This window comes from Cryptotermes secundus, unplaced genomic scaffold (genome assembly GCF_002891405.2).
Source record: "Cryptotermes secundus unplaced genomic scaffold, Csec_1.0 scaffold962, whole genome shotgun sequence".
NCBI classification, from domain to species: domain Eukaryota; kingdom Metazoa; phylum Arthropoda; class Insecta; order Blattodea; family Kalotermitidae; genus Cryptotermes; species Cryptotermes secundus.
Genome location: NW_019720723.1, coordinates 518,874 through 545,926, shown reverse-complemented (window position 1 = coordinate 545,926; position 27,053 = coordinate 518,874). Strand labels below are relative to the sequence as shown.

Here is a 27,053-nt window from a genome sequence, read left to right as displayed (position 1 = left end):
CCTCAGACTGGTTGGCTTCCATCCTATACTGTGAAATATGAGACCTTGTACTTTGAGAAATTATGTCATCAATGGCTTGGAAAAGCTCATGAAAATCATGAGATGTTATGGATTTAACTCAGTCGCTCGTGTTCATATGAGTTTCCTCAGACTGGTTGGCTTCCATCCTATACTGTGAAATATGAGACCTTGTACTTTGAGAAATTATGTCATCAATGGCTTGGAAAAGCTCATGAAAATCATGAGATGTTATGGATTTAACTCAGTCGCTCGTGTTCATATGAGTTTCCTCAGACTGGTTGGCTTCCATCACTGGTTGTGGCTGTTACTCGCGCCAGATTCACCTTGAACTGAGTCACGTTCTGCTCGTGTGTGCGCGCGCTTGGAACGGGTCGGAACAATCAGAACGTGCGATGTATCATATAATGATCCTGGATGCTGAACACTGGAGTGATCGTGCTTCGTGGTTCTTTCTGCATACGGAATGTACACTTTCGTATAAGGTAACAGGATCATAATACCACTATCATATGAGATTCTGACACTTCAATTTAAAACTATAAGCTATGTCACAAAGTAAGACACCAGCAGTTGAACTCCGTGCTCTTTCGTTTCTGTGGTTGACTACCAGATGCCGGTAATTGTGAAAAGGTTTAGACCATAACCGTGACAAGTACCTACTTACTCATGGAGTTGAGCCCTTCTTGAGAAGCCAAATCTGCAGCTACTCGAGAATTTGCCAGCATTTTATGGAACCCGAAGGTTCATTACCGTGCTCACAAGAGCCCTCCACTGGTCCCTATCCTGAGCCAGATCAATCCAATCCATACCGTCCCATCCTATCTCTCTAAGATCCATTTTAATATTGTCCACCCACTTACGCCTTGGTCTTCCCAGTGGCCTTTTTCCTTCTGGCTTTCCCGCCAATATCCCATTCCTCTTCTCCCCCATTCGTGCTAAATGCCCTGCCCACCTCATCCTCTTTGTCTTGATCATTCTAATTATACTTGGAGAAGAGTACAAGTTATGAAGCTCCTCATTACGCAGTTTTCTCCAACCTCCTGTGACTCATCCCTCTTCGATCCAAACAGTCTCCTCAACACCCTGTTCTCAAACAACCTCAGTCTATGTTCCTCCCTTAATGTCAGAGACCAAGTTTACACTGTGAAAAAAGGCCGCATGGTAAGCGTGTTTCATAACTGCATTTAATGACCATACGGGGCCTTTAAACACACTTATGTATATATATATGAAAGTAATCTACTGGATTCCGTCTTGGTATGGATATTGGTGTTGTGTGTTGGTTCATGACATATTTATTAGTTTTAACACAAGAAACATGTCATAAACTTGCAAGCGACCAAAACGGGAAAGTAGAATTAATTAAAAATATAAATATTAACGGAAAAGCTCTATTCCCCCTTGCCCCGTCACAATCTTAAAGCCAATGAACTCCTGCTTTCCTGCTCGCGCGCGCACTCAGGCGGAAGAGATTGGCGCTCCTCCCGTCATGTCGGGCAGACCCATAACGCGAGGTTGGCTTCACGGAAGCCGAGCCTAGAAATCTCACTTAATCAAACCTGTCTGTGTCAGATTCTGCGCCTGCGTATCTTGTACTGCAAGCCCGTCGGGTCTGTTTCCGCCACACTGTTATCGCATGAGAGATTTTTTGTCACTTTCCTCAGGATCTTCACAAAACTACCTGTGTCGTACCTTAAAATAAGTTAAGTCCAAATCCTTACTTACTATTTTTATCTCCTTGCTATCTGTCTCGATCTGTCATGTTAAAACAGCGTTCTAAAGAATGATTCAGTGATGGAGCATGTAACTTCTGGAAGGTCTCACTGCTTTCCGACTTGTTGGCAGTAAACACGTCACGCGGTACTCCACGTGCTGTTCACTTCACGATTAAGAATATGCAATTTAAGAAATCTGAAGGGAAGAGACCATTTGTGAGGCATGAGCTCAGACAGGAGGATGATATTAAAATTGATCCTAAGGGAATAGCTAATGAGGTCTGGATTGAATTCAGGATTGTTGAGGATATGGACCAGTTCTGGGTTCTTGTGAAAATGGTAATAGACCATTTGGCTTCGTAAGAGGCGGGAAATTTCTTGAATAGCTAAGTGACTCTTAGCTTCTCAAGAAAGATTCTGCTCAATGGAGTTAATTAACAGACAACAGCTCTCCTTACTGATTAAAAAATGTTGTCAGTTTTAAAACGTTTCTGAAATATCTTCCGTGTCGCAGTAATACGTTCCAGTGAAGGTCACTGTATTTTAATGTCTGCATGGCGGTAGAGAAATGCCTTACTGTTTTTTTTTAATTCTGGATCCAAAATAATAAACGCCCTAATTACTATTACCCACTTAAAGAAGGCTGTTTTTAACTGACATCAGATTTCCATTTTAACGACTAACTTTCCATTCCAGTCACTGATACTTTCAGAATGCACAATTTCAAGGTGCACAAGGTAAAGACAGAGAGGCCAGCCGTTAGGAATGTCTCCCATTGTGAAGTAACGGTAGACACAATAGACACTGCCAGGGAAGCAGACTTCATAATGAGCCCAGCTCTGGGCTAACTTCTGCAGCAGTTTGCTAAGTGCCATTACTGCATACAAACACTGATACAGGATGATTCATAATAATGAGATTTCCACAGGAAGTGCTTGATTTGTCTGCGTATAAACCTCAGTCATTAGTCATCTATGAACTACAGAAAAAGAGAGATCAAAATTCACTGACTGAGTAATTTAGAGGCTGTGTATAGGGCTTAAATATTTCGATTAGTTCAACGTTCTATTTCATACAACTAACCAAATAATTAAAACTGTGGTAGCAAAACCAGAAATTGTTAATACGAAAGCCATTCGTTGCGCTGACCACGCTACACACTCTATCTGCTAAAGTTGGCACTAATTTCGCCGACAAGCGAAGGTCGCTCGGTCGGTATAGTTCACTTGCGGACTGAAACCACGGAGTTTCTTTTTTATTTATTTATTTTTTGTTTAATACCAAAGCCCTCCGATCTCGGTAGTCCCCCTCCGAAGATGAATCTTCACGTTAACAAGTAATGCGTGATCAGACGCGTCTTCGGGATTGACGTGGAAGAGCAGGCCTTCTACCTTCTGGGACCTAACGCCGTGTGTCTAGAAATGGATTCACTCAGCCTCGTGAGGATAATTGAGGGGCTATTTCAAGGAAACAGCGGCTCCGGTCTAGCAAACCGACACACTATCCGCTAAAGCTGGCACTAACTTCCGCGACAAGCGGCGGTCGCTCGGTCGATATAGTTTGCTTGCGGACTACAGACCACGGGGTTTAGTTTTTTTGTCCGTCAACCGACGTTACAGAGGAACACGTCGCCTCCATCTTTAGGTTCGAAGAATAAGCGGAGTAAGAAACCAGCGTGGAGCAGGTAGCAAGAAGAGCTCATGCTATGGATCCTTAATTTAACTCAAAGTAGGAGACCTACACATTACGATAAAATAGACTTCCCAATTAAATGGTAGCCTATAGTGACCAGCTGATCTGTATATATTAATGTTCGGGTAATATAACTTATCCAAAGCCAAGCAAGCTAAGTCACCGGAAAATGTTACCACAACTTCCGGATACTGAAGGGCGCGAATACTTTGCTGAGAAACAAACAGCAAAGACGGCACACCCAGACCACCAGACACTTTTGTTTCATATTTCAGTTTTGCAGACTGAATTTCTGTCCACAGGTGGAGTATCCTAGACTGACTTTATGCTCCAGAGCAAATTACTGAGTCAACATAGGCCGTTTCCGCCTTATCTCACATTCCTTTGACCTCGCCATTCGCCATCATACCTTAATCTCTTCTTAGACACTGATAAATAATACTTAAATGATAAAAGAAACACGATTATGTGAAACACGGACAGGCTTTCACGCTGAAGACAGAGTCTGCTTTTACAAATCATGTAAGTATCTTCCCTGATGTGAAAATAATAATAATTTTGAAGCAAGAGTAGAAATTCTGAACCTTCTCATGTTTGAAAGTAGAGCAATCCCTCGACAAGGGCCACGCCATAGCTCAAGCGATTAGTCGCTGGCTTCCCACCGCGGCGGCCTGGGTTCGATCCATGGTCTGGTCAAATGGGATTTGTGGTGGACAAAGTGGCGTTGGGGCGGGTTTTCTGCGAGTACTTCGGTTTCCCCTGCCGATCTTCATTCCACAAAATTCTCCATCATCATAATCACCCGGCCAATCAGTGGCCGCCGTGCCGAGTGGACCCAGCTGGACACCACACTCCACTAGCGAATTAAAAAAAATCCCTCGTCAACCGCTGATTTCAAACAATCACGGTTTATAAATTTCTATACAGCTTCGCCGATCGCGGTACTTGGTTCTATACGAGCATATATATTTTTTCGGTTTTTAATTGGGTATACAGAAAAGTCGTTGGCTTTGCTAGGAACACCTGTACTGACAAGCGAAACCGATCTTCCACCTTTTAGATTACGATTGGGTACAACTTCTCGAAACAATTCTTGTATTATTATTCTGAACATGTTATACCCCATGTTTTTTGTTTGGTAAAGGAACACGAAACTTGGGCTTCGAGGGTGTTAAAACGGTCATGGTTCCCCTTAAAGCCCAATTTCCGATAAGGCCTCTTTGTTCGTACCCGCAGATTTGCAGTCGGGGTACTTGAGGAGCTCTGTAACTTGTACTCTACTCCAAGTATAGTTAGAATGATCAAGTCAAGGAGGACGAGGTGGGCAGGGCATGTAGCACGAATAGGGGAGACGAGGAATGCATATAAGATATTGGTGGGAAAGCCAGAAGGAAAGAGACCACAGGGAAGACCAAGCCGTAGGTGGGTGGACAATATTAAAATGAATCTTAAGAGATAGGATGGGATGGATTGGATAGATCTGGCTCAGGACAGGGACCAGTGGAGGGCTCTTGTGAACACGGTAATGAACCTTCTGGTTCCATAAAATGCTGGGAAATTCTTGAGTAGCTGCAGAATTGGCGGCTCCTCGAGAAGGGTTCAGCTCCATGAGTAGGTAAGCAAGTACTTTTCAGGAATGGGATTGCTGAAATAAGGACCAAATGCTGGTAAGAGTCACTGATCTTGCGTACGTAAAGTCCGTCCGTAAAGTGCCATAGGCAGCGGTCAATCAGCGGCATTCTCAAGACAACTCGTCCTGCTGCAGCATTGTTCTGTTATCTGGTTACGTAGGGACGGCTACTTGAAAAAACCGTCGCGTTCCCGATACCAAATAGGGCAGTGGGCCCCCGCCTTCAAGCTTTCGTTCGCTGCCTACAGGATGAAGTCATTTTGAAACTTCATATTATTATTATTATTATTATTATTATTATTGATGAAGATGATGATAAGGATTAAATTATTGTTTATTAGTGTGCAGTAACAGCCCAGAGGCCAATTACAAACTTAGCACGAATACATAAAAAGTACCAACAAAAACTTACAAAATACAAAATAAGGAAGTTGTATTATAATAATAATAATAATAATAATAATAATAATAATAATTCCATGAAAAACTTATCATTAACAGGACAGGAAAGTAAATAAGTACATTTGCAATGGCTATGCCGTTATGCGTGAGCCAGGATAATGCAGTCAGTATAGTGACTGGCTACGGGCTGAACGACAGAGGGGTCGGAGTTCGAGTCCCGGAAGGGTCAAGAATTTTCTCTTCTCCACGTCGTCCAGATCGGCTCTGGGGTCCGCCCAACCGCTTATCCAACGGGTACTGGGGACTCCTTCCAGGAGGTAAAGCGGCCGGGACGTGAAGCTGACCACTCACCTCCAACTAATGCCGAGGTCAAGAAAACGTGGATCTGTACATCCACTCCCACATACGCCTTCATGGCGTTGGGCTTAATAACTTAAGCACAGGACAACTTTACCTTTACGCCATTATGCGGCAAGAAAGGATACTATTCACACACACATACGTACAAATAATAATAATGATAATAACTGTAACATATGATTAAGGAGAACGTTCCTCGCTCCGAATACATCAGCGTCCCTGCAAACATTAGCAGCTGCTGCACATCTAGCAGAGGGACAAACATTGAACAATGCAAAGTCTGATATACCGAGCAGGAACTCGGAGACCAACAATTTTAAAAACAGATGGGCACAATTCAGAATGAAGGTGAACTTGACTAAAATGAGAGCATCAAGGCGATGCCTCCTAATACTTAAAGCCTCCATCTTCAAGGTATAACAAGTCCGCGAGCGATGAACCCTGAAGATTGAGGCGATACATTCCTCCGAAACGTCGGTTAACAAAATGTCTACACGTCGCCACATCCCAGATGACGGCATTCTTCATAGTCACCGCCGTGAAAACCTAAAATCTTACAGACAGACAGCTACACGCAGCCAGACGCTCAACATGTGTACGCGATACATAACGTTCCCTTATGGCTAAATGAAGCCATGCCTATAGACATGCACAAAGTTCAGCTACAGCCTGAGAAGAATGTCCCCAGGCCACAAAGCCGTTACATATGCGGCACGGCGCACTTCAGTCTGACACATGTGTAGGATTAACGGCCTGCATGATCGTATTAGCTGAATGGTTGTTACGGTCACTTGCAAATACGAACCTAAACCGATTCACGAGTACTTAGGTTATCTTAAGCCAAAGTGTAGTCTGGCAGATTCGGATAGAATTGCTACCTCCATCTTCAATTCATCCAAATGAAATGACTGTACGGTGTCATAAGCCAAAAACCTCAATCAGAATCTTTACCGTCTCATGAAACCCAAACTTCATAGACGATAAATGACTCTAAATGTAGTCTCTTGGTTTCCTTTGTATTCTGTGGGACACAGTTTCATGCCTGCTAAAGTCAGTTTTCCTGTGTTTTGCAGGACACAGTTTCATGCCTGCTAAAGTCAGTTTTCCTGTGTTTTGCAGGACACAGTTTCATGCCTGCTAAAGTCAGTTTTCCTGTGTTTTGTGGGACACAGTTTCATGCCTGCTAAAGTCAGTTTTCCTGTGTTTTGTGGGACACAGTTTCATGCCTGCTAAATTCAACTTTCCTGTGTTTTGTGGACACAGTTTCATGCCTGCTAAATTCAGTTTTGTTGTGTACTTGGTGGGACACAGTTTCATGCCTGCCAAGTCAGTTTTGTTGTGTACTTGGTGGGACAGTTTGGCCTTTCACGATCTCACGTGACCTCTGCTGAGATATACATATGGTTACCGGTAGAGAATGTGACTTCATGGGTCACGAAATCGCGTTATGTATATTTTAAAGCTAATTAGAATATCATCTGAAAATAACAAGACTGTCAAGACAAAATCTTGCTGACCTGTATTTCCACTTGAGTTCTGACATGTATTCAAAGCTGATCTGAAATTAATCTCACTAATAAACGTGATTACTCATAACTTAACACTGCCCTCACAGAGGAAGACAGCTACGAATATGATTAGAACACAGGAAGATCTTGATCACGACTTGCTTGCCTTCGTCACTTTCACCGACGCCGAGGCATTCTTATTGACAAGACAGAACAGGTTGCCTTACAACAGACGGAGAGCGTAATAATAAAAATACTGCTCCACATTTCAATTGACGTCTTTTAGCTATGAGAGTTAAAGAAAAGGTAAAGCTATCCCTGTAACAGCCCAAGGATGCTCATAGGGTTGTGAGAGGTCGAGGCTCCCACATTTTCTAGACCATCATCTCACAGATGGCGGTGAGGTTGTCGGCCTTACGAGCCGGCCTCCCTTTACCCTCCCAGGAAGATTTCTGGTAATCATTTCTGTTAGAGGCCGAGTCGACCCCAGGACCATAGTGCGGCTGGAAGGATTAGATCAATTGAAAAATCCAGTGACCTCGTCGGGAATCGAACCCGCGACTTTCCGGCTTGTAGCATAGTGTCTTAACCAACTAAGTTACAGCGTGTAGCTATGGGAGTTTTCGAACGATTTCTTTAAATATCGAAAGAAGTCTTATATTTCCTAAGGACATGCAATCTGGTTATACTTGAGAAAACAGCCTGTCTGTATGCAGGCCTAGTTGCAAGAATAAGCTGACATGACACTTATGAGCGGTTGTTAATGAAGGTGGAGAATGCAAGGACAGTCAGCACATAATAAACTGCAGGCGGTAGCGGAAACGCTTATTTTGAAGCCAAGGAAGAATGTTAAGATTCTGTTAGTCACTTCTGCACAGGCTGATTTTTATTTGTATCGCCTAACAAATTCTTGTGTTTCATCTGTTTTTTCTTTCCTTGGCACTACAGCCCCAGTGGGCCTAGGCCTACCTCCATGAACTTCTCCGTTCACGTCGGTTTTTCTTGATCTTACACATACGGTATGACTCCTTGGGCGGGTGATCAGCTCGTCGCAAGGCCTCTACCTGTACACAAACACAGAAAAACGCTCACAAACATCCATGCCCTGAGTGGGATTTGAACCCACGATCCCGGCTTCCGAGCGAGCGAAGACAGTGCATGCCTTAGACCGCTCGGTTACCGTACCGGCGTTTCATCTGTTTACCTCTAATTTATTTACTTCTTTGTCCCGGATAAATTTGCTTCAAGGATTGTAAAGAAAATTGCGATGAGCTGTAAGCGATGAGAGTGGAGGACCTAGCAGGAATATTCCTGAAGAAGGCTTATGCGATCTTCAGAGTTGTCAGAAGGGACTGACAAAAGATAGGTTCTCAGGTTATTTACCAGAACTGTTTCAACTGTAAAGATTATATAGCGAAAAAAACTGCTGATAAATGAATGCGACGCCAGTTCTGTCGGTATAGAGATGTGGTTCAGTTCCCGGCGGGGTAAGAGATTTTCTCTTCTCCACAGCGTCCAGACCGGCTCTGGGGCCCTTCAAACCTCCCATGCAGCGGGTACAGGGGGGCTCTTTTAAAGTGGTCAGGGCGTGAAGCTGACCACTCACCTTCATCTACTGCGGACGACAAGAACGGTGGAGCTATACCTCTACTACTCTATGTCTTCATGGCACGATGGTTAATAAAGCACAGGGGAACTGCACATTTACTTCACTAACATACATACAGGGCCGCGCCATAGCTCAAGCGGTTAGTCGCTGGCTTCCCACCGCGGCGGCTCGGGTTCGATCCCGGGTCTGGTCAAGTGGGATTTGTGGTGGACAAAGTGGCCTGGGGCGGGTCTTTTTCCGATTACTTCGGTTTCCCCTGTCAATCTTCATTCCACAAAATTATCCATCATCATAATCACCCGGGGCAGTACAATAGTCCAATCAGAGGCCGCCGTGACGAGTGAACACAGACTCCACCCCCACTAAGCGAACAAAACATACATACAGCCTAATATTTGGATATGAAATGCGAGAATGTAAACCATACTAAAACTGTTACTCATTGCAGTGACAACGGCGTTTTAAAGGTAAGGTAGGGTAAAGCTACCCCTGTATCAGGCCGTGAAGGCCCATAGGCTTGCGAGACGTCGAGGCTCCCACATTTTCTCTAGACAAGCAGCTCACAGACGGCGGTAAGTTTGTCAGCCTTACGCGCCGGCTACAACGGCGTTGTGCCTTATATAAAAATATTCAATTTATTGTTAAAATAGCATGAAATAATCCCAGGCACCTTATACAGCAGATCCATGCGGCCGAGAATGAAATATTTCATAAAATTTATTAATATGCGGAAGCGCAATTGACACTAAAATTCCGTGTGGGACGACAGACTCCTTTACGCGAAAAAGTTGATTGCTTAACGATGCTGTCAGTATCGGACCTAAGTAGCATCGATGATAGGCTGATTAGTGAATATGTTTCTCACGATAAAGTAAGACCGCACTAGTAACACACATACGGGAGGAACTCCGTGATTTTAGTCCGCAAGCGAACTATACCGACAGAGCGATCGCCGTTTGTAGGCGAAGTTTCGTGTAAACTTTTGCGGATAGAGGGTGTCGCGTGGTCAGCGCAACAAATCCCCACGGCCGTTAATTTGGGTTTTCTAGACCGGAGCCGCTATTTCCTTGAAATAGCTCCTCAATTATCCTCACGAGGCTGAGTGGACCCCGTTCCAGACTCACTACTTCTCAGAAAATGTCTGATAGCGCCGGAAATCGAACCCGGACCTCTGGATATGTAGCCACGAACGCTGACCAACAGACCACAGGGGCGGTCAAAACGACACGCAAAAACTACGATGGCCACAAAAGAGCACAATGACAGTTCTAGTCGTGAGATAAAACTAAACAATGCCGATAGACAAGTGAACAGTGCCGTGGTCTCCCCGAAAACAAAAGAATTGCCTGATGATGTCCCATGTGCGGCCGAAACATGTTGTAAAGTGAGAAGAAATATATGTAAAACGAGACGTTTTAGTAATTTGATGACTTTTAGTGTATAAGCTATACTTTTGGCGTCTTAATGACATTTCATGATATTAACATCGTAAAGTACTTAAGTGACACTTTTAGTGAGAAACATATTTTAGATGTCTTTTATATTTAAAAGAAATGTGGGTGCATTATTGACCGGTACTTTAATAATATGGATAATGCTCAATGGAACGGGATGCTAAAATATAATAAAAAGAATATGGAGCAGTTTGCGGAATGAGAATTGGCATGGGAAACTGATGAACCTGGATAAACCCCACCCCAGTTCTACTTTCATCAACAACAAATCCCACATGACCTGACTGTAATGTTTATTAACTGTTATTTACTGGCCTATCATTGGCTAATCTTCAAGGCACGGTAAACAGTATACCTACCACCTACTTTGTAACAAAAATATCTGCACATGTCGACAGATCGTATTAACGTGCTTCGTACAATTCTCAGAATAAGCAACGATTATTTTCCTGAACAGCACTGAGCGATGTAAGTGACACGCAGCACGCACCAGTTTGCACTAACGTGTCATGCGTGTCGCAATTAGGCGACAACATTGCGACGCGAGGTATCTGACAAGGCCAGTCGTAGACCTTGACCTCTGCGCTTGCGTAGTTGTTCTCTAAGGATTAATCTTCTCCTTCTACCGTGAACGATTATGCTCTCTGCCTCTTGCCATTCTCAATTAAGAAACTATGAATCTTAGACACAGTTGGTAGGACTCCTTGGACGGAAGGACACTTACACAAAATACAACACAGAAAAAGCAGACCTCCATTAATGCCTCAAGTGTGATTCGAACTCACGATCCCAGTGTTTGAGAAGAAGACATTTCATGCCTTAGACCGCGTGGCTACTGTGATCGGCAGTAGGGATTAATAGAGAAAATGAATCAATAGTAGAGTGAATTTACCGACTACACAACACGTTTTTTATTATCAAATTATCACTACATGTTTCGACCTTAAGAGGTCATCTTCAGGTGTATGAACAAGGTTGTATAATTACACGCGGTCACATTAACTTTTCACTCATTCGACCTTGTATCTTTTCCAGTGAAAACTGAATGTGACCACGTGTAATTATACAGCCGTGTTCATACACCTGAAGATGACCTCTTAAGGTCGAAACATGTAGTGATAATGTGATAATAAAAAACATGTTGTGTAGTCGGTAAATTCACTCTACTACTGATTAAAACACACAACAGGATGCAAGAAACGATTAAAAAGAGAAAATGAAGTTGTTTGCGGGACTGTTATAAATCTGTTGCCAGGATACGACTAGTGAATGGTAAAATGTGTAGATCAGCGATAGCGCTGTACTGCCTGTAGTCTCGAGTTCTGTGAGTAAGGTGTCGATAAATCCAATTATCCATCCAGAACCCCGTCTTAAAAGTCACACGCAAACCCCTACATCAGACAACTCTTAACAGAACTGCCATGAAACCGAAGATAAATGTCACAAGAGTTTGCTCGGATGAGGATTTCAGTAGCAAAGCTCAGATGAAAAGAGCAGCGTACGAAGATCTAGGCCTATTTTCTTTTAATTAAACTCTTAACCAGTTTCCGAGGGAAATTCCAGCTCTTTACGTTGGTAGTAAAATAACTACAATTAACAACTTTATGCTCACCAAGAATGGAAAATCTAAGGAATGCGGTCTCTGCTATTACAACAATAAGCTACGTACATAACTATCTCCGCCAGCAAAGCTCGTACATTAGCAGTTGCATTCTTTCGGACAAAAGAATACAAAATTCCTCCTTTAAAACGTATGCCAAAGACAGATTGCTGCCTAGCAATGTGGTAGACGTCTGTTACAGGAACGTACACTGAGGACACCGAAAGAAGCCCCACGGATGGTGAAACCTTCGAGGCTTTCTTCTGTCTGCCTACTGCAGCACTCCCTTCTCGCACCCTCTAGCAAGTCAACAAGCTCAAAACATATGCTGCTAGCGAATGTTGCATGACTTTCACTACGGAACAGCTACATGACGGGGTGGAATATATGGCGGAAGAGGGATGTAAATAGCTTGACGGGGGTGAGGAGGGAGTCCATCCATGCAACATCTTTCCATGGCCTCCTCGTAGAACGTTACAATCACCGCATTTACCTCCTTCATCCTCTGATTACAAAGATCGGTTGCTGAGTTCGCATGAAATAATGCAAATTAATATAAGGATTCAGATCAGTCGCCTGCTGTTCGTATGACGAGGACGTCTAAGAATTTTTTTTATTCCTAGTGGGTAGGACTAAGTCCCTTGTACTGCGGCCACTTCTGGCCTATTGTACCAGCCCCAGGCGATAGGTGAGGGTGATTGTGGAGCAATTGGTGGATTCCCCACAGCCGTTAATTTCGTTTTTTCTAGACAGGAGCGGCTATTTCCTTGAAACAGCTCCTCAATTATACCCACGAGGCTGAGTGGACCCCGTTCCAGGCTCACTACTTCTCAGAAAATTTGGTAGCGCCGGGGAATCGAACCCGGGACCTCTGGCTCTGTAGAGAGGAACTCTGACCACTAGACAACATAAAGTATGTTATAAAACAATGCATAGAATATACCCCCAAAACCAGCAGTGGAAATACAACACGAACCATAAACATCCAATCTCCTTGCATTAGTGAAATTACATAAGCCCCAATATTCGTAAGACCTATATCAATTGGCGTAACTCGCCGGCATATAAATTAACCACATACCTAACACAAATACTAAAAGACACCACACAACTACCTTCCCCTTACAATATAACAAATACACTACATCTTATCACAAACTTAGGAACTTTAACCATACACGAAGACACACGAATGTGCTTGTTTGATATATCCAACATGTACAATAATACGTCAACCAACAGAATTATCATAATGTAGACCAAACTAAAACATCAGAATATACAACGGAATAAAATTAAATAATTAGCAAATGCCATACTATCGCAAAATTACTTCCAACTGTTAACACTAATTGCTACCAATAAGATGATGGATTAGCAGTGGGTGCCCCATCCTCATCAGTCCTATCTAAAATATTTTTTTTTACAATTCATGGAATGTAATAACACATATATTACTAATATATAATCGCAAGACCTAAATATCACTTTACATGAATTTAATAACATCCACTGAAAACTACAGGTCACCAAGCAACAAGAACAGCATAATAGAATAAGTTTCCTTGTCATTATAATCGAAAAAACCCTAATAACCTAACACACACAATCTATAGGAAGACAACAGCAACAGACACAATAATACGTAACACCTCATGCCACCCATAAACACAAATTGTCAGTAATTAACTACATGATTAATAGACTTGAAAGGATTCTGACAATGGTGTATGCTGTACAGAACTGTAAGGTTTATTATTTTGGACTCTATCCATAGTCTGGTATATATAAGACAAAAAAAACATGTTTCGGAGACTGGATATGTCTCCGTCCTCAGGTGGATGGGGCACGATAGACCTACTCAGTTTGGCCTGTTAGATAGAGATATTCTCAATCACTGGACAACCACCTGAGGACGGAGACAGATCCAGTCTAAGAAACGTTGTGGTTTTTTGTCTTATATATACCAGATGATAGACCTTACAGTTCTGTACTACATGATTAATAGACCCCACAACACCCTATGAAAAAGAAACACAGAAATGAACACACTGAACACACAAATGAACCTCAAATCTTACACAACAAAATACATTTTACAACAGAGCCAGTATCAAATAAATAACACCTCAAAACAAAAATTAAACAAAGGTTAACACAATCAGCAACAAAAACAGGGCATATTGGTCACACTTCGGAAAAGAAAGTGGCCAACATATTTAAAGACGCCAACAAAAACTACATATAAAACTAGCAATATCATACAAAAACACGTGAAAATAAAGCAACGCAATAATAATCAATACAATATTGGTGTACAGTCTCAAGTGCGAGGACTGTCCCCTGTAATATATATGTCAAACAGGACTTTCGTTTAAAACACGATTTAACGAACATACACGTGCAATAAAAAACAGACATATTCACTTATGCACAACACAAAACAAACATGGGACATACACACGGAGACATGCAGGACACAGCTGGAATAATACAACTAGCTAGAAAGGGTAGACATATGAATATCACATCTTTTGTACACATAAAACAACCAACAAATTAGCGAAGTACTCTTTGATATCAACAATCCCAAATTCGAGGCAGTATATAACCAACGTCTTAAGATATAACAAAACCACTTCAACATCCATACGCTTGTATTGCGAATAACGGATACCCTTCGGAAAATTAGGGCAAAAGATAATATAATTTATATTATTTGTTTAAGTCTATAAATGAAGACCTGCACTGTAAACAACAATACGGCCTTCACCAATTGTAAACATTGCCCAACGTAGAGGGGAAAGCAGCGAAAGTTGAGAGGGACAGTCTAAGTACTGCCTAATGACTGCCACAAATCCTGGGCGGAATATGTCGTAGTGTAGAAACCGTACTATTATCTTACATATTGTGAAACTGAAACTGAATAAAATAAAAAAGTATACTTCAAGCTAACTTACTCTGGCTTCGTTTCTTCTTCAGCTTACTTCCGCTCTTTCCCATTTCTGCTGCTTCTTCAGGTTGTTCCGCGCCACACTGTCACTACAATCACCATATTAAGTCATATCCTGTGGTGACATGAGAAGCTACTGTCCTGGAAACTGTTGCCCAAGAAGTCGGAAACAGGAAAGTTATTTCACAGTCTTTACGAGATACAAGCTCAAAATCATCCTGGTCGTTTCTGTATTTATCTCTTTCTCTTCTACATTTTTATGATATACCGTGTCTCACCAACTTCCACTGTCACTTTTCGTCGGTGCTGTTAAGTCTAAAAACATTCCATAATTCATCTTTCGATAAACATTTCTTAATTAAACCCTAGTAATTTTTTCCCAGACCATGTTTTGTTAGTGATTATGCCATCAGCTCTGTCGCTTTCTTCTTCTGTCGCATATAGACGTATATTCTGCTGCAAATATAACACACACGTGACGCAAAACATAACCCTGCCGTACATACGCCGCTTAATCTTCATTAATGTTAGTGTGAACATGTTATGTATGATTCCTGCTTGCATTAACGCGACCTCGTGCCGATCACAGTGGCAACTCGGTCTAAGGCATGAGCTTTCTTCGCCCGCTCAAACACTGGGATTGTGGGTTCGAATCCTATGCGAGGCCGAGTTTGTGTTGGCCTGTATAGGTAGGGGTTTTACGGCGGGGTGATTCCCCGTCCCAGGAGTTCTACCGACTGCCTGTATGATTAAGAAACTGTAAAACAGATGCCAAGGTTCATCATGGACTTTAGCGCCCACTGATTATTATTATTATTATTATTATTATTATTATTATTATTAGCGCGACCTCGCTCCTAACTATCCGTGTTTTCAAACTCATCAGCTGGTGACGTGAAATATTTCGTGCGTCTTACGAGTGCAAACGGTAACTTTATAAACCCGCGGTGGGAAGCCAGCGACTAACCGCTTGTGCTATGGCGCGGCCCTTACCGAATGTCTAATATCTAGTAAACAGAAGTGAAGCGGAGTTTCATGGAGGTAGGCCAAGGCCCAAATTGGGGCTGTAGCGCCAAAGGAAAAAGAACTTACTTAGGCCCCATCATACAAGTTGTGGCATCGGTACAGCGCCAGTTATACAACCAAGAGACCAGTCATCAAACGGTCATATTATTCCTTAAACAGCGCAGTTCCTTTCCAAATTATTATTATTTACTGGTGTATGTGCCAACTTTAGCGGATAGTGTGTCACGTGGTCAGCGCAACGAACCCCCACGACCGTTAATTTCGGTTTTCTAGCCCGGAGCCGCTATTTCCTTGAAATATCTCCCCAGTTATCCTCACGAGGCTGAGTGGACCGCGTTTCAGACCCACTACTTCTCAGAAAATCTGGTAGTGCGGGGAATCGAACCGAATCTCTGGATCTGTAGCCAGGAACTCTGACCACTAGACTGCAGAGCCGGTCGCCGACAAGCGACGGGCGCTCGGTCGTATAGTTCGCTTGCGGACTATAGGCCACGGAGTTTTTTGTATTTACTGGTGTATGTAAAGACGCTTTAAATTACGTATAATGGAATAAAAGGACGATAAGCGAATGACCTGGAAAGGATGCGGCAGAGCCTTACTTGATGGTGTTATACTGGCGGTTGCTTGGAGGGAGTGAGGAAAACCACGAAAGCCTTAAGTCAAGATAACCGGTTGCCGGGGCGAGAGTTGGCCCCGAAAATTGCCGAATATGAAGCAGTGTGTTAACCGGTCGATTCTTCTATAAAACTGCGATACTTCTGATTTCTTGATATAAGATATCCACACAAACTAAGGGACACTACTGTACTATATCCATTTTTCCGTTCCTTTGTTGCCAATAAAATACTGATGTGCATTGTAACACAAGCCTTGAATTCGCTCACAAACAGAAAGGACCTAACTGTACTCTCTCTCTTGTCTACGGACTTCGCTGCTTCCAAAAACAGTCTCTTCAACTGTGAACAGCACAAAGACTTCATTAACTGTCGCGAGTTACTGTTTACTGTGTACAAACAGCTCTTGTATGAGAACGAGTCTTGTGTAGGAGCTCTTGAAGTGCACCACAGCAGTGGTCTTCTACGGCGGTCGCTAATTTGTACTTGCAACATTACTAAGACGTTTAGCAGAAGATGAACAGCGCCTCTTGTACACAGCTTGCGCAACATACAGAATGCCTTGTTTTGCATTACCCTAAATACCCCTGAGGAACCTTCTGTTTCGAAAATTTTCTTTGCCATATATAGAGGACTAACGCTATGTTACGCCATAGGACTGCTTGTTTATTTGTAATGGAGCTTAATTTTTAGCAGCACACATGATAGTGATTACTGAATAATTACTTGAAAATTATACAGAAGCTGCCAAGGGCTAATCCGAGGTACTACCCCGGTACCTATCTAAAGGAACTGATGAAAACCACGAAAAACCTCAACAATAGCAAGCTTCCTGTCCAAGATTCAAATGAGGTAGCCTCCAAATGCAATTACGAAGCTCTGTCGTTTGAGACAACTTCCTCGTTAATGTAAATACAGTGTGTTATTACAGCATGTCATGGTTTTCCTTTTGGGTTCAAATGTGTTACTGTAATGTACAGACTAGCAGACTTATTGATACAATTGCACCCCTTCGAAATATCATACCATCTTGTGTTACTTCCATTGTAAGGTGCCAGCTGTTTATAAATCACTGAAAAGAATCTTGAACCAAGTGTAAGATCTGACGTTTTCACGGCGTTGGCGTTGACTATGAAGAAAACAGCCTTCTGGGATGTGGCGCCGTGTAGCTATTGTGTTAACCTACGTTTCGGAGGAACGTATCGCCTTCATCTTCAGGATAGAAGAAAATCCGCGAGAACCCAGCGTGAGCAGATGCTAACCGCTCACGCTGGCTTTTCGCTCGCTCCCCGTGTGGGGAAAATACCACCCACACCTGAATAATGCGTTTGGCAAGGCTGATTTCGTCAAAGGAAACCCATGTTTTCGTATAAAACATAGCTCTTCGTGTTTTTTTTTTTTTTCTTAAGTCTGAAAACCGGTATTTACTTGGGTTAACCAGAGGTTCTAAATTGTAAATTGGACAAAAATACAGACCTTTAACTACGTATGCCTGGGTGCCATATTTCTTCCGGATTATAAAGTTCAGGCGAATATAACCCCCGCCACCAGAAGTCACACATTTTAGTATCAACAACTCAACGTGCCAACTAGGATTTCAGCGAATAATTAAAAAAAAACTTGATTTTGTGTCTGTGTCTTTGTAGCTGTGGGGGAATCTGACACACGACATGGTTAATACACGATGTGGTTAATACATGGCATTGTTGACACACGACATGGTTAGTATACATGGTTAATACGTACTAAAATTTTGTTAGATGCATTTTAATACACTATTATTCTTATTAGAAGATTCCCCAGTATTACGGTTAGCACAACATAGAATAAAAACAAAACAAAAACAAACTCCGTGGCTTTAGTCCGCATGAAAACTATACCGACCGAGCGACCGCCGCTTGTCGGCGAAGTTACTGCCAACTTTAGTGGGTACAGAGTGTCGCGTGGTCAACGCAACGAATCCCCACGGCTGTTAATTTCGGTTTTCTAGACTGGACAACCACGAACAAAACCATCACTAAACCGTGCGCTCTGAACTAAGTTTAAACACTCTGTGAAATATATGATTAATCTGGAATATACACAGTATGTGTGATTGTGTAAAATAGTCTAAGTTTCTGGAACAGGGGTACACTTGGACCTGTAAGTTAGTTGCAGACATGGTTTGAATTATGCTGTATTTCATTAGGGGAAGCAGGAAGGTTGACCAGTCAAAGTTGTCTCCTTATGGAACAGGAAGAGTTTAAGAAGGTCAATGTTTCTTCCTTCACCTAACGGCCTGAAGGTCATAAAACATATATGGCTTCAGAGAAACGGCCTTCCGTGTTATAAAAACGAAGCTCGTTCAGTCTCCCATTTTATGGCATTGGGCAATTGTGAACTGAAAGTTGCGCAGTAAATTTCGCACTGATTTTACATTTACGAGAGCTTTTTTTTTTTTTTAATTTATGAAAGTCGCCTTCAGAATCAAACTAATCAATTGATCAAGAACCGAAATACGTGACAAGATAAATCTGAGCGATAAACAGCGACCGTAATTTTCTAACGTCCCCTGCCTGACTCTCTCCCCCCTCCTCTGTCGCACCCCAGTTTGGAGCTTAGAGCATCCGTCAAACGCTTTGTGTCACTTCAGTTCCTTAATCGTAAGACAGTGTCGACAATCGATCTCCTCCAGAGATGCCAATCAAAAACACTAAGGGCAATTGCAGACGCGCCATGGTATGTGAGCAACCTTACGCTCCATAACGACCTAAAGATACCCTTCGTCAAAAATGAAATACTAAGAATGGCTGAAAGGTACAAAGACCAAACTGTAAACCACGACAACGAATTAATAGAACAGCTATACACCAACTGTCCAGTGACAAGAAGACTGAACAGAACATGGCCCCACGACATCAATGAATGAAATAGACTACATGTAGGAGAGACATCACTGGATGTTTCCCTTGCAAGCCAACCACTCACAGCACATTTACTTAATACTCTGTAATGATGTAGATTGTAAATAAACATAATAATAAAAAAGAAAATCCTAATACAGTGGGTAAGACTCCTTGGACGGGGGATCACCCCGTCGCAAGACCGCTACCTACACAGAATAAACGCAGACTCCCATGCCTTGAGTGGGATTCGAACACACGATCCCAGTGTTCGAGAGGGCGAAGACAGTTGACACCTTAGACCGCGCGGCCACTGTGATTGGCCACTGCCAGAGTGGGAGTCTCAAAATATAAACAGGTGTGCTAACCACTGGATCACGATGCACGGTTGCAAGACCTATTAAACAGTTTCACCTTATAATCTTATTCATAGTGTAATTGAAGTGTCAGAAGCAGAATTAAATTTATAAATTGACAAAATCCGTTCTGAACTGTTTAAACGGTGTCTAATTCGCCGCCCTAAGAAATTCATCGGACGCGGGAACAGCCCATTCATACATATATCCTGAGCATGCGCACAGATTCAAGAGAATTTACAGTTTACAGAAAACAAAATTAAGCACAGTGTAAAGTAGGAAATAAACAGCAGCAGTAGCTTCCTTAGTCTGTAACGTTCCTTGTTCTGTAACGTTGACAGCAATGTTATCGCTATAGACAAAGGACCCCAAGGACATGACGCTTTACAAAGTACTTTTTTTTTATTTCTAGTGGGGTGGGACCAAGTACTGCGGCCACTTCTGGCCTATTTTACCAGCCCCAGATGAGAGGTGAGGGTGATTGTGGAGCAATTGGTGGAATGAAGACTGGCAGGGGAAACCGAGGTACTCGGAGAAAACTTGCCCCACTTTGTCCACCACAAATCCCACTTGACCAGATCCGGGATCGAAGCCGGGTCGCCGTGGTGGGAAACCAGCGAATAACCGCTTGAGCTATGGCGCGACCTTTACAAAGTACTTAGTATTACGAAAGCGTCTAATTATACTGGTGAAATCATTTCCGCCTTATTTCGAAATTTGTTCCGGTAACAGCTTGGAAAATTCGTGCTTACGTAGGTTGTTACTTTCATTTTCCTGTGCCTGAAGGTGAGCTGATGGTCAAGGCTAATTACGTGTTGCTGACGTCGCAGCGTATGTCATCTGTTATTGAAAACTTAATCTAAACCTTTCTGTACAAGGAAGCTTATCCAATGCTAAGGGAACTAAACAAACGAGTACTTAAGTATTGTTACTATGTAGTTTCATGGTTGTACGTATGTATGGATGTTTTGTATATCATTGACGTGTTTCATTTTATATTGTAGGCATGTCACTCTTACCAAGTTCTGGCTTTTCATGTAGCTTTGTTGTTGTTTCTGTATAAGGCAGTGCATTTAGTGAGAAATCATCACAGAAAAAGGGATGGAAGTTCGAATGAACTGCATAAAGGTTTCAGAACTCCGTTTACAGGAGGATGAACAAAACATTACACCATTCGTCCAAGAAATATATCTAAATATACGGTCTTATTGTCACGGTTTAGAGTTGCAAAAGAATTTCGGATCCCCCTAAGACCTGCCCACTGAAATGACTACTACTGCTACATGACTACCCTTCCGCTTCTTTGCGAGGTCCAGGAAGAACCTCTATTTACTTATACACTTAGACACTGACCCATAGCGGCCTCCGTAGTCTAGAGGTAACGTTCCCACCTCATGACTCGTGGTACGCGGGTTCAAACCCGGCGGAGGTCGTCGAATTTTTAAGGGCGGAAAAATTCAGGGAACAAGTCCTCCGGGAGGCACTTTAAGCCGTGTGTCCCGTGTCGTAACTTTACGGCACGTAAAAGAACCTCATATCCCCAAAGGAGGTCACTGAGCCAAATTCAAGGACGTTTCCCGCCCAACAAGTAGTCTCTAACACCTCTGATAGATGGGGGAAGCATTATAGATACCGCCAAGCTAGTGAAGACCGAACTCGCTGGCTCGGTCGGGACTGATGGTACGCACCAATATCGGTAGGATATAGAGACTGGTAGAATATCATAGAGGGAAGCACAATGGACCAATACTGGTCTAAGTGCATGGGGAAACCCACCCTCTCCAATAACTAACTAACTAACTAACTAGGCACTGCCCCATGAAGGCACATGGGAGAGTGCAGATATCGCTCCACCGTTCATAACCTCACACTAGGCGGAAGTGAGGTGTCAGCTTCACGTCATGGGCGCAGACCCAGCGGTACCTATTGGACAGGAGGCTGGGTGGACCCCAGAACTGGTCTGGACTCTGTGGAGAAGAGAAACATCTCTTGGCCCTGCCGGGAATCGAACCCTGGTCGTCCAGCCCGTAACACAGTTGCTGTGCCGACTGAGATACCCCGAAAGACCGCCTCTGATAAATACGCAGCTCAGACTGCTACTTAACGCAGCTGAGTCCAAGCAGATACATATAACCCTACGCCCAAGCACCACCTCGTGAAGGCCCAGGTCCCTAAGTGACGAGCTATGTCTTCGAGAAGAGAACCCTTCGTACCCATTGCATAAATCGGTAGTAGGCTCAAGAATCCTTCCGGACGCGTTGGTTACGGGAATATCCTACTACTCCTTCTGGGGTTTGAATCCCAGTCTTTCAGCTCATAACCAAGCATCAACACTTTGGCTGCAATATACTTTATCAATATGTTTACAGTTTATTTCAGGGGTAATTTCATACACCACACATGGAATTTTTATCAGCGATTGCTGGTTTAGAAGACGTAAACGCATATGTACATTAATTAAAACATGAAACTGATACGTAAGAAAGTGAAATGAATCTCTCGTAGTAAAATAATCACAAGCATCACGCCACAAAACGCACAGGGGGAACTGATGTTGAATGCGATGTAATGTTAGCCTCAAGACTGGCTTGCACTTACATCCCAGCATACACAAGGGGGGGGGGCACTGCCGTTATGAACCTTACATTTCGTACTGAATACATGAGAAACTACATAAGAGAGGAAGAAACAAACAGATTCTTTAATGACGCACCCTATAATTGATCATGAAACCATGTAGCTATCTTTTAATGAATATGCGAGTTACTGTTATTAAAAAAGTAAAGGTATCCCAGTAACAGACCATGGAGGTCCAGAGGGTTGTGGGTTGTTGAGGTTCCCACATTTTCTAGACAATCGGCTCGAAGATGGTGGTAACGTTGTCAGCCCTACGCGCCGGCCGCCCTTTACCCCTAAGAATATTCCAAGAATATTCTTGGTACTCATTTGTATTAGAGGCTGAGTCGACCCCAGGGCCATAGTGCGGCTGGAAGGATTAGGTCAATTGAAAAAAAATCCAATGACCTCATCGGGACTTGAACCCGCGACCTTCCGGCTTGTAACATAGCCCATCAACAAACTACGCCACCGCGTGCCCCCACTGTTGTTATTATTATTTCTTATTTATTAGATCCTTCTTAAAACACCATTTTGTAAAGGCATGATTCCTTATTTACAATTCAAGATGGTTAATATGTGTTATCAATTTACTGCTGTCGGTCACTCAGTTCAGCTTCTTTCATTCCAACCTTCAATCGGTTGCACACGTCACTATATCCGGCTCGAATCGTGTACGTCCATTGATAGTATCTTGATTTACATTCATGATAAACCTCTTTAAATGTTGATGTCTTCCCCCCAGTTGCAGTATCACACTATCACCTAGGTGAGACACACGAAACACCACTAGCACGCACTGTACTCACGTTGCCATGACTACCGACAAACAACGCACTACCTCCAAGCACGACGAACAACCGCCGACTGATGCCATCATGCTCACTGCCTACCGGCACACTCGACCAACGCGAGCGAACACGTACCAGTTCTCACGGCAAAAACGTAGCTGAGTCAGTGACTGCGGGCAGGACAACCTGGGTTCGATTCCCGGCAGGGTCATGACTATTTATCTTCGTCACTGCATACAGACCAGTGTGGAGTCCATCTATACACCAAAGAGTACAGTGGTTACAGTATGTGCCACCTTATTTGATGCTTAACGACTCTGTAATCTGCCTCTATAGCGTAGCCTGTTTCTCTAAACTGCACTGACCTGTTAATGTTCGTAATGGAAACGCAGTGATTTGTCTGTGAAGTGTGAACTAATTTTGAAACATTATACGGACGAACTGCAGTCTTGAACGGGCTGACGGACGAGTAGCAGGTAAAATGTTCGGACGGTATTATTAACGCGACATTTTACCTCTCCACCCACAATACCGAGATGATAACGCTGTACTCGATAAATAAACATAAAGCAACATTTTGATGATATTGTGCTCCCTCCTACACACATGTACTATTTTCATTTAGTAAATGTATATGAGTCCCACTCAGGGCATGGATGTTTAGTTTGTGTGTGTGCGTTTTACTGCGTTTGTGTACAGGTTGAGGCCTTGCAACGAGCTGGTCACCTGCCCAAGGAGTCCTACAGAATGTGTAAGATCTAGAAAAACCGAAGTGAACGGAGAGTTCATGGGGGTAGGCCTAGGCCCACTGGGGCTGTAGTGCCAAGGCACAAAAAAAATATGGATATGAGAATATCGACTGCAGCCCATTCCATTCCACTTTAACCCTTTAAAGACTCAAAGTCAAGGTCACGCTAAGACCGACTTGGTGTCTACCCAAAGACCAGATTTTTGTTACTGACAGCTGCGGTTTTGTCAATATGGGGCGAGCCCACAGACTTCTTTGTAGGCTGTCAGAGTCATAGTTAGTTTACGACTGGCAGTTTACCGCCAATCAGTTCTTCTAGGCGAGAAGCCCCTCGAGGTTCACGACCAGAGATTTCTTTTTGTAACTGAACGATTGTGTGGTAATAGTCCTTATGCAACATCCTCCCTGACGAGAGGATCGGGTAGTCGCTCATGAACAGGCTTGGCCCTTGTCAAATGTACGCATCGCACATGTATCACTTTATTGAAAATTCTTCCTTGTGCACTATATACAAGTTCTCTGTTAGCCCAGGCTTTGGAAAGCAGATCTTGTTCATCTTACTTATTTTATGCTACAACGGCAGCTTAGTCACTTGAACAGTCGTAAGCTTGACCACCGCCAAGTTTTACCCTCTAATTTTTTCTGTGTCCGGCTTCGCCTTGTCCTATACCGCGAACATGTTCATTGTTGATGTTCATGTTGATTTTGTATTACTTCCGCTTGTCGCCTGCACAAGTTTGTTATATAATCGTGTGCCTACGGAAGCGGGGGAACGCGGTAGCGTAGTTAGTTGAGGAATTATGCTAAAAACCGGAAGGTCGCGGGATCGAGTCCCGAAGAGGTGGATTTTATTTTAATTTGTCTAATCCTTCCAGCCGCATTGTGGCCCTGGGGTCGACTCAGTCTCTAACAGAAATGAGTGCCAGGAGACTTCCTGGGGTTTAAGGGCGGCCGCCAAGCACGTGAGGCTGACCTCACCGCCATCTGGGAGCTGATTTGTTTGGAAAATGTGGGAGCCTCAACCCCTTACAACCATATGAGCCCTCACGGCCTGTTACAGGTATAACGTTACCTTTTTTACGTACGGAAGGTTGAAAGCCGTGTGCAAATCGCGGACCGGTGTGCACCATGGAAAATTTCCAATGGTGCGGAGAAGCTTGTTTTGCAGGTGTTGCAATTTTAAGAGGTAGGTGTCTGCCACAAATTCCCAGGCGGGACAAGCATTAAGTCATTACTGATGTAATCAATGTTTCATGGAAGGTGAGTTTAATGTTGGCGTTTAAACAGTCACTTTTGAATAGGGACTAGATTCTAATAAATGTTCTGAAGGCCTTGGCTTCCATCCTTTCTTTGTGCAGTCTCCATGTAATCCTCTTAACGAGATATTTTGCATGACTGACGAAGCCCATATTCCATCTATTCAGTGTAAAGATGAGCCTCGCGGGGCCTAAGTCTATGCGAAAAGTATATGACCTGAGCCTTACCTTCACTAATATATATGTTCCAGCGCTGACATCACGTGTCCATAGTACTGAGACCTCGCTGCAGCTTTCTGAGAACGTTAAAGACAGAATTTATTGCATAATATATAAGAGTTCGCACCTCACAGGAAACGCACTACGCCTCCGCTACAAAGCCCAAATATTTAATGTTGCCGGAGAGAAACTATTGCAGTATATTGTGAGAACCAGCTTTTACCGGTTCTCACGGTCTCTTCGCTTGCGGATTTCTTATATTTTTCCTTCTACCCTGAAGATGGAGGCGATACGTTCCTCCGAAACGTCGGTTAACACCACATATACACGGTGCCAAATCTCAGAAGACTGCTTTCTTCATACGAAACACATTAATACATTCTTGTGGGCAGAATTTAGAGTTTCAGTGCCTTAAAGCAGGTGGTACATATAGTAACCACTGGGTTTTAAAATATGGTTAATGTCTCGACATCTTGAGAAGAGTGATCGGTACTAATTATAATCAATATATGTGTTGCGGTAAATATGTAAAACACGTTCAGACAATGCGAGCGGTTTACATCCATTTAATGATAGCATAAACTGCAACATTTTTATGACGGGCTGAGTTTGGCTAGCGAGTGCAAATGACTACTGATCCCTGAGTAAGACGAATTACATAATAAAAAGATGAGTAAACCTCGTTCCTATTGGCTCCTCTTGCACATTCAATAGACGTTTCTCATAATACCTACATGCCTTGGTCATTAGCACTAGAATTAGACTGGTTGCTCTAAGAAAACCAACCTCTTAAGAGAGGTGCTCTGTGTATCTGTAGATGCACGCGCGCGCCCGTGCTTGTTATGTGTGCCAAGTGTTACCACCGTTCCCATACAAAAGTACTTTCAACTGAGAGATATTCACGGAACTCTGCATGAAAAGAGTGGCATCAGTGAAACTTTCTGTCACTTCAAGCTTCTCTCTTCTTCGTTTCTGCTAATATTTCTTCACGGGTAATGAGAGGATAAAATAGTGCCCCATAACAATGAGGTAATAAACTGCAAGTTTCATACATCGACAGATGATTTTAAACGACGGTATCTTTAATTTCAAAAAGAAGAAAAATAGCAACATGAGGAAGTCGATGATGATGCATTTCAGTTCCTTTGAGTGCTTGCCAACAGGGAGTGACCTACAAAAAATAATAATAAATTCCGTGGTTTGGGGGCACGCGGTAGCGTAGTTGGTTGAGACACTATGCTACAAGCCGGAAGGTCGCGGGTTCAAGTCCAGATGAGATAATTGGATATTTTCAGTTGACCTAATCCTTCCAGCCGTACTATGGCCCTGGGGTCGACTCAGCCTCTAACAGAAATGAGTACCACGAATTAATTATATAATTTTCCTGGGGAGTAAAGCGCGGCCGGCGCGTAAGGCTGATAACTTTACCGCCATCTTTGGGCCGATTGTCTAAATAATGTGGGACCCTCAACGTCTCACAAGCCAATGGGACTTCACGGCCTGTTAGCGCCAACTTTAGGGGATAGAGGATGTCGCGTGGTCAGCGCAACGAATCCCCACGGCCATGTCTTCTCGTCAGAGAGGATGTTACACAAGAACTA

The 27,053-nt window shown here is 43.1% G+C and overlaps 1 protein-coding gene across 13 annotated transcripts in view; it reads right to left on the bottom strand.

Moving 5' to 3' along the window:
• The window catches only part of LOC111872418 (SH2 domain-containing protein 3C), a 224,133-nt gene that overhangs the window by 129,627 nt on the left and 67,453 nt on the right, over window positions 1-27,053 (bottom strand). For 2 of the 13 annotated variants that reach the window (XM_033754765.1, XM_023866310.2), the window contains exons 1-2: window positions 22,999-23,298; window positions 14,952-15,400 (exon numbers count right to left, since the gene is read on the bottom strand). The exons of 2 other annotated variants lie outside the window; for them this stretch is intronic. Coding sequence is in view for 10 of the 11 variants with exons in the window: in XM_023866310.2 (XP_023722078.1) it covers window positions 14,952-14,994 (43 nt within the window). In the remaining variant the exon portion in view is untranslated. Of the gene's footprint in view, window positions 1-14,951; window positions 15,401-20,841; window positions 20,878-22,998; window positions 23,299-27,053 lie in introns of those variants that run through there. 9 more of the 13 variants (XM_023866339.2, XM_023866348.2, XM_023866320.2 and 6 more) reach the window with 9 other exon arrangements.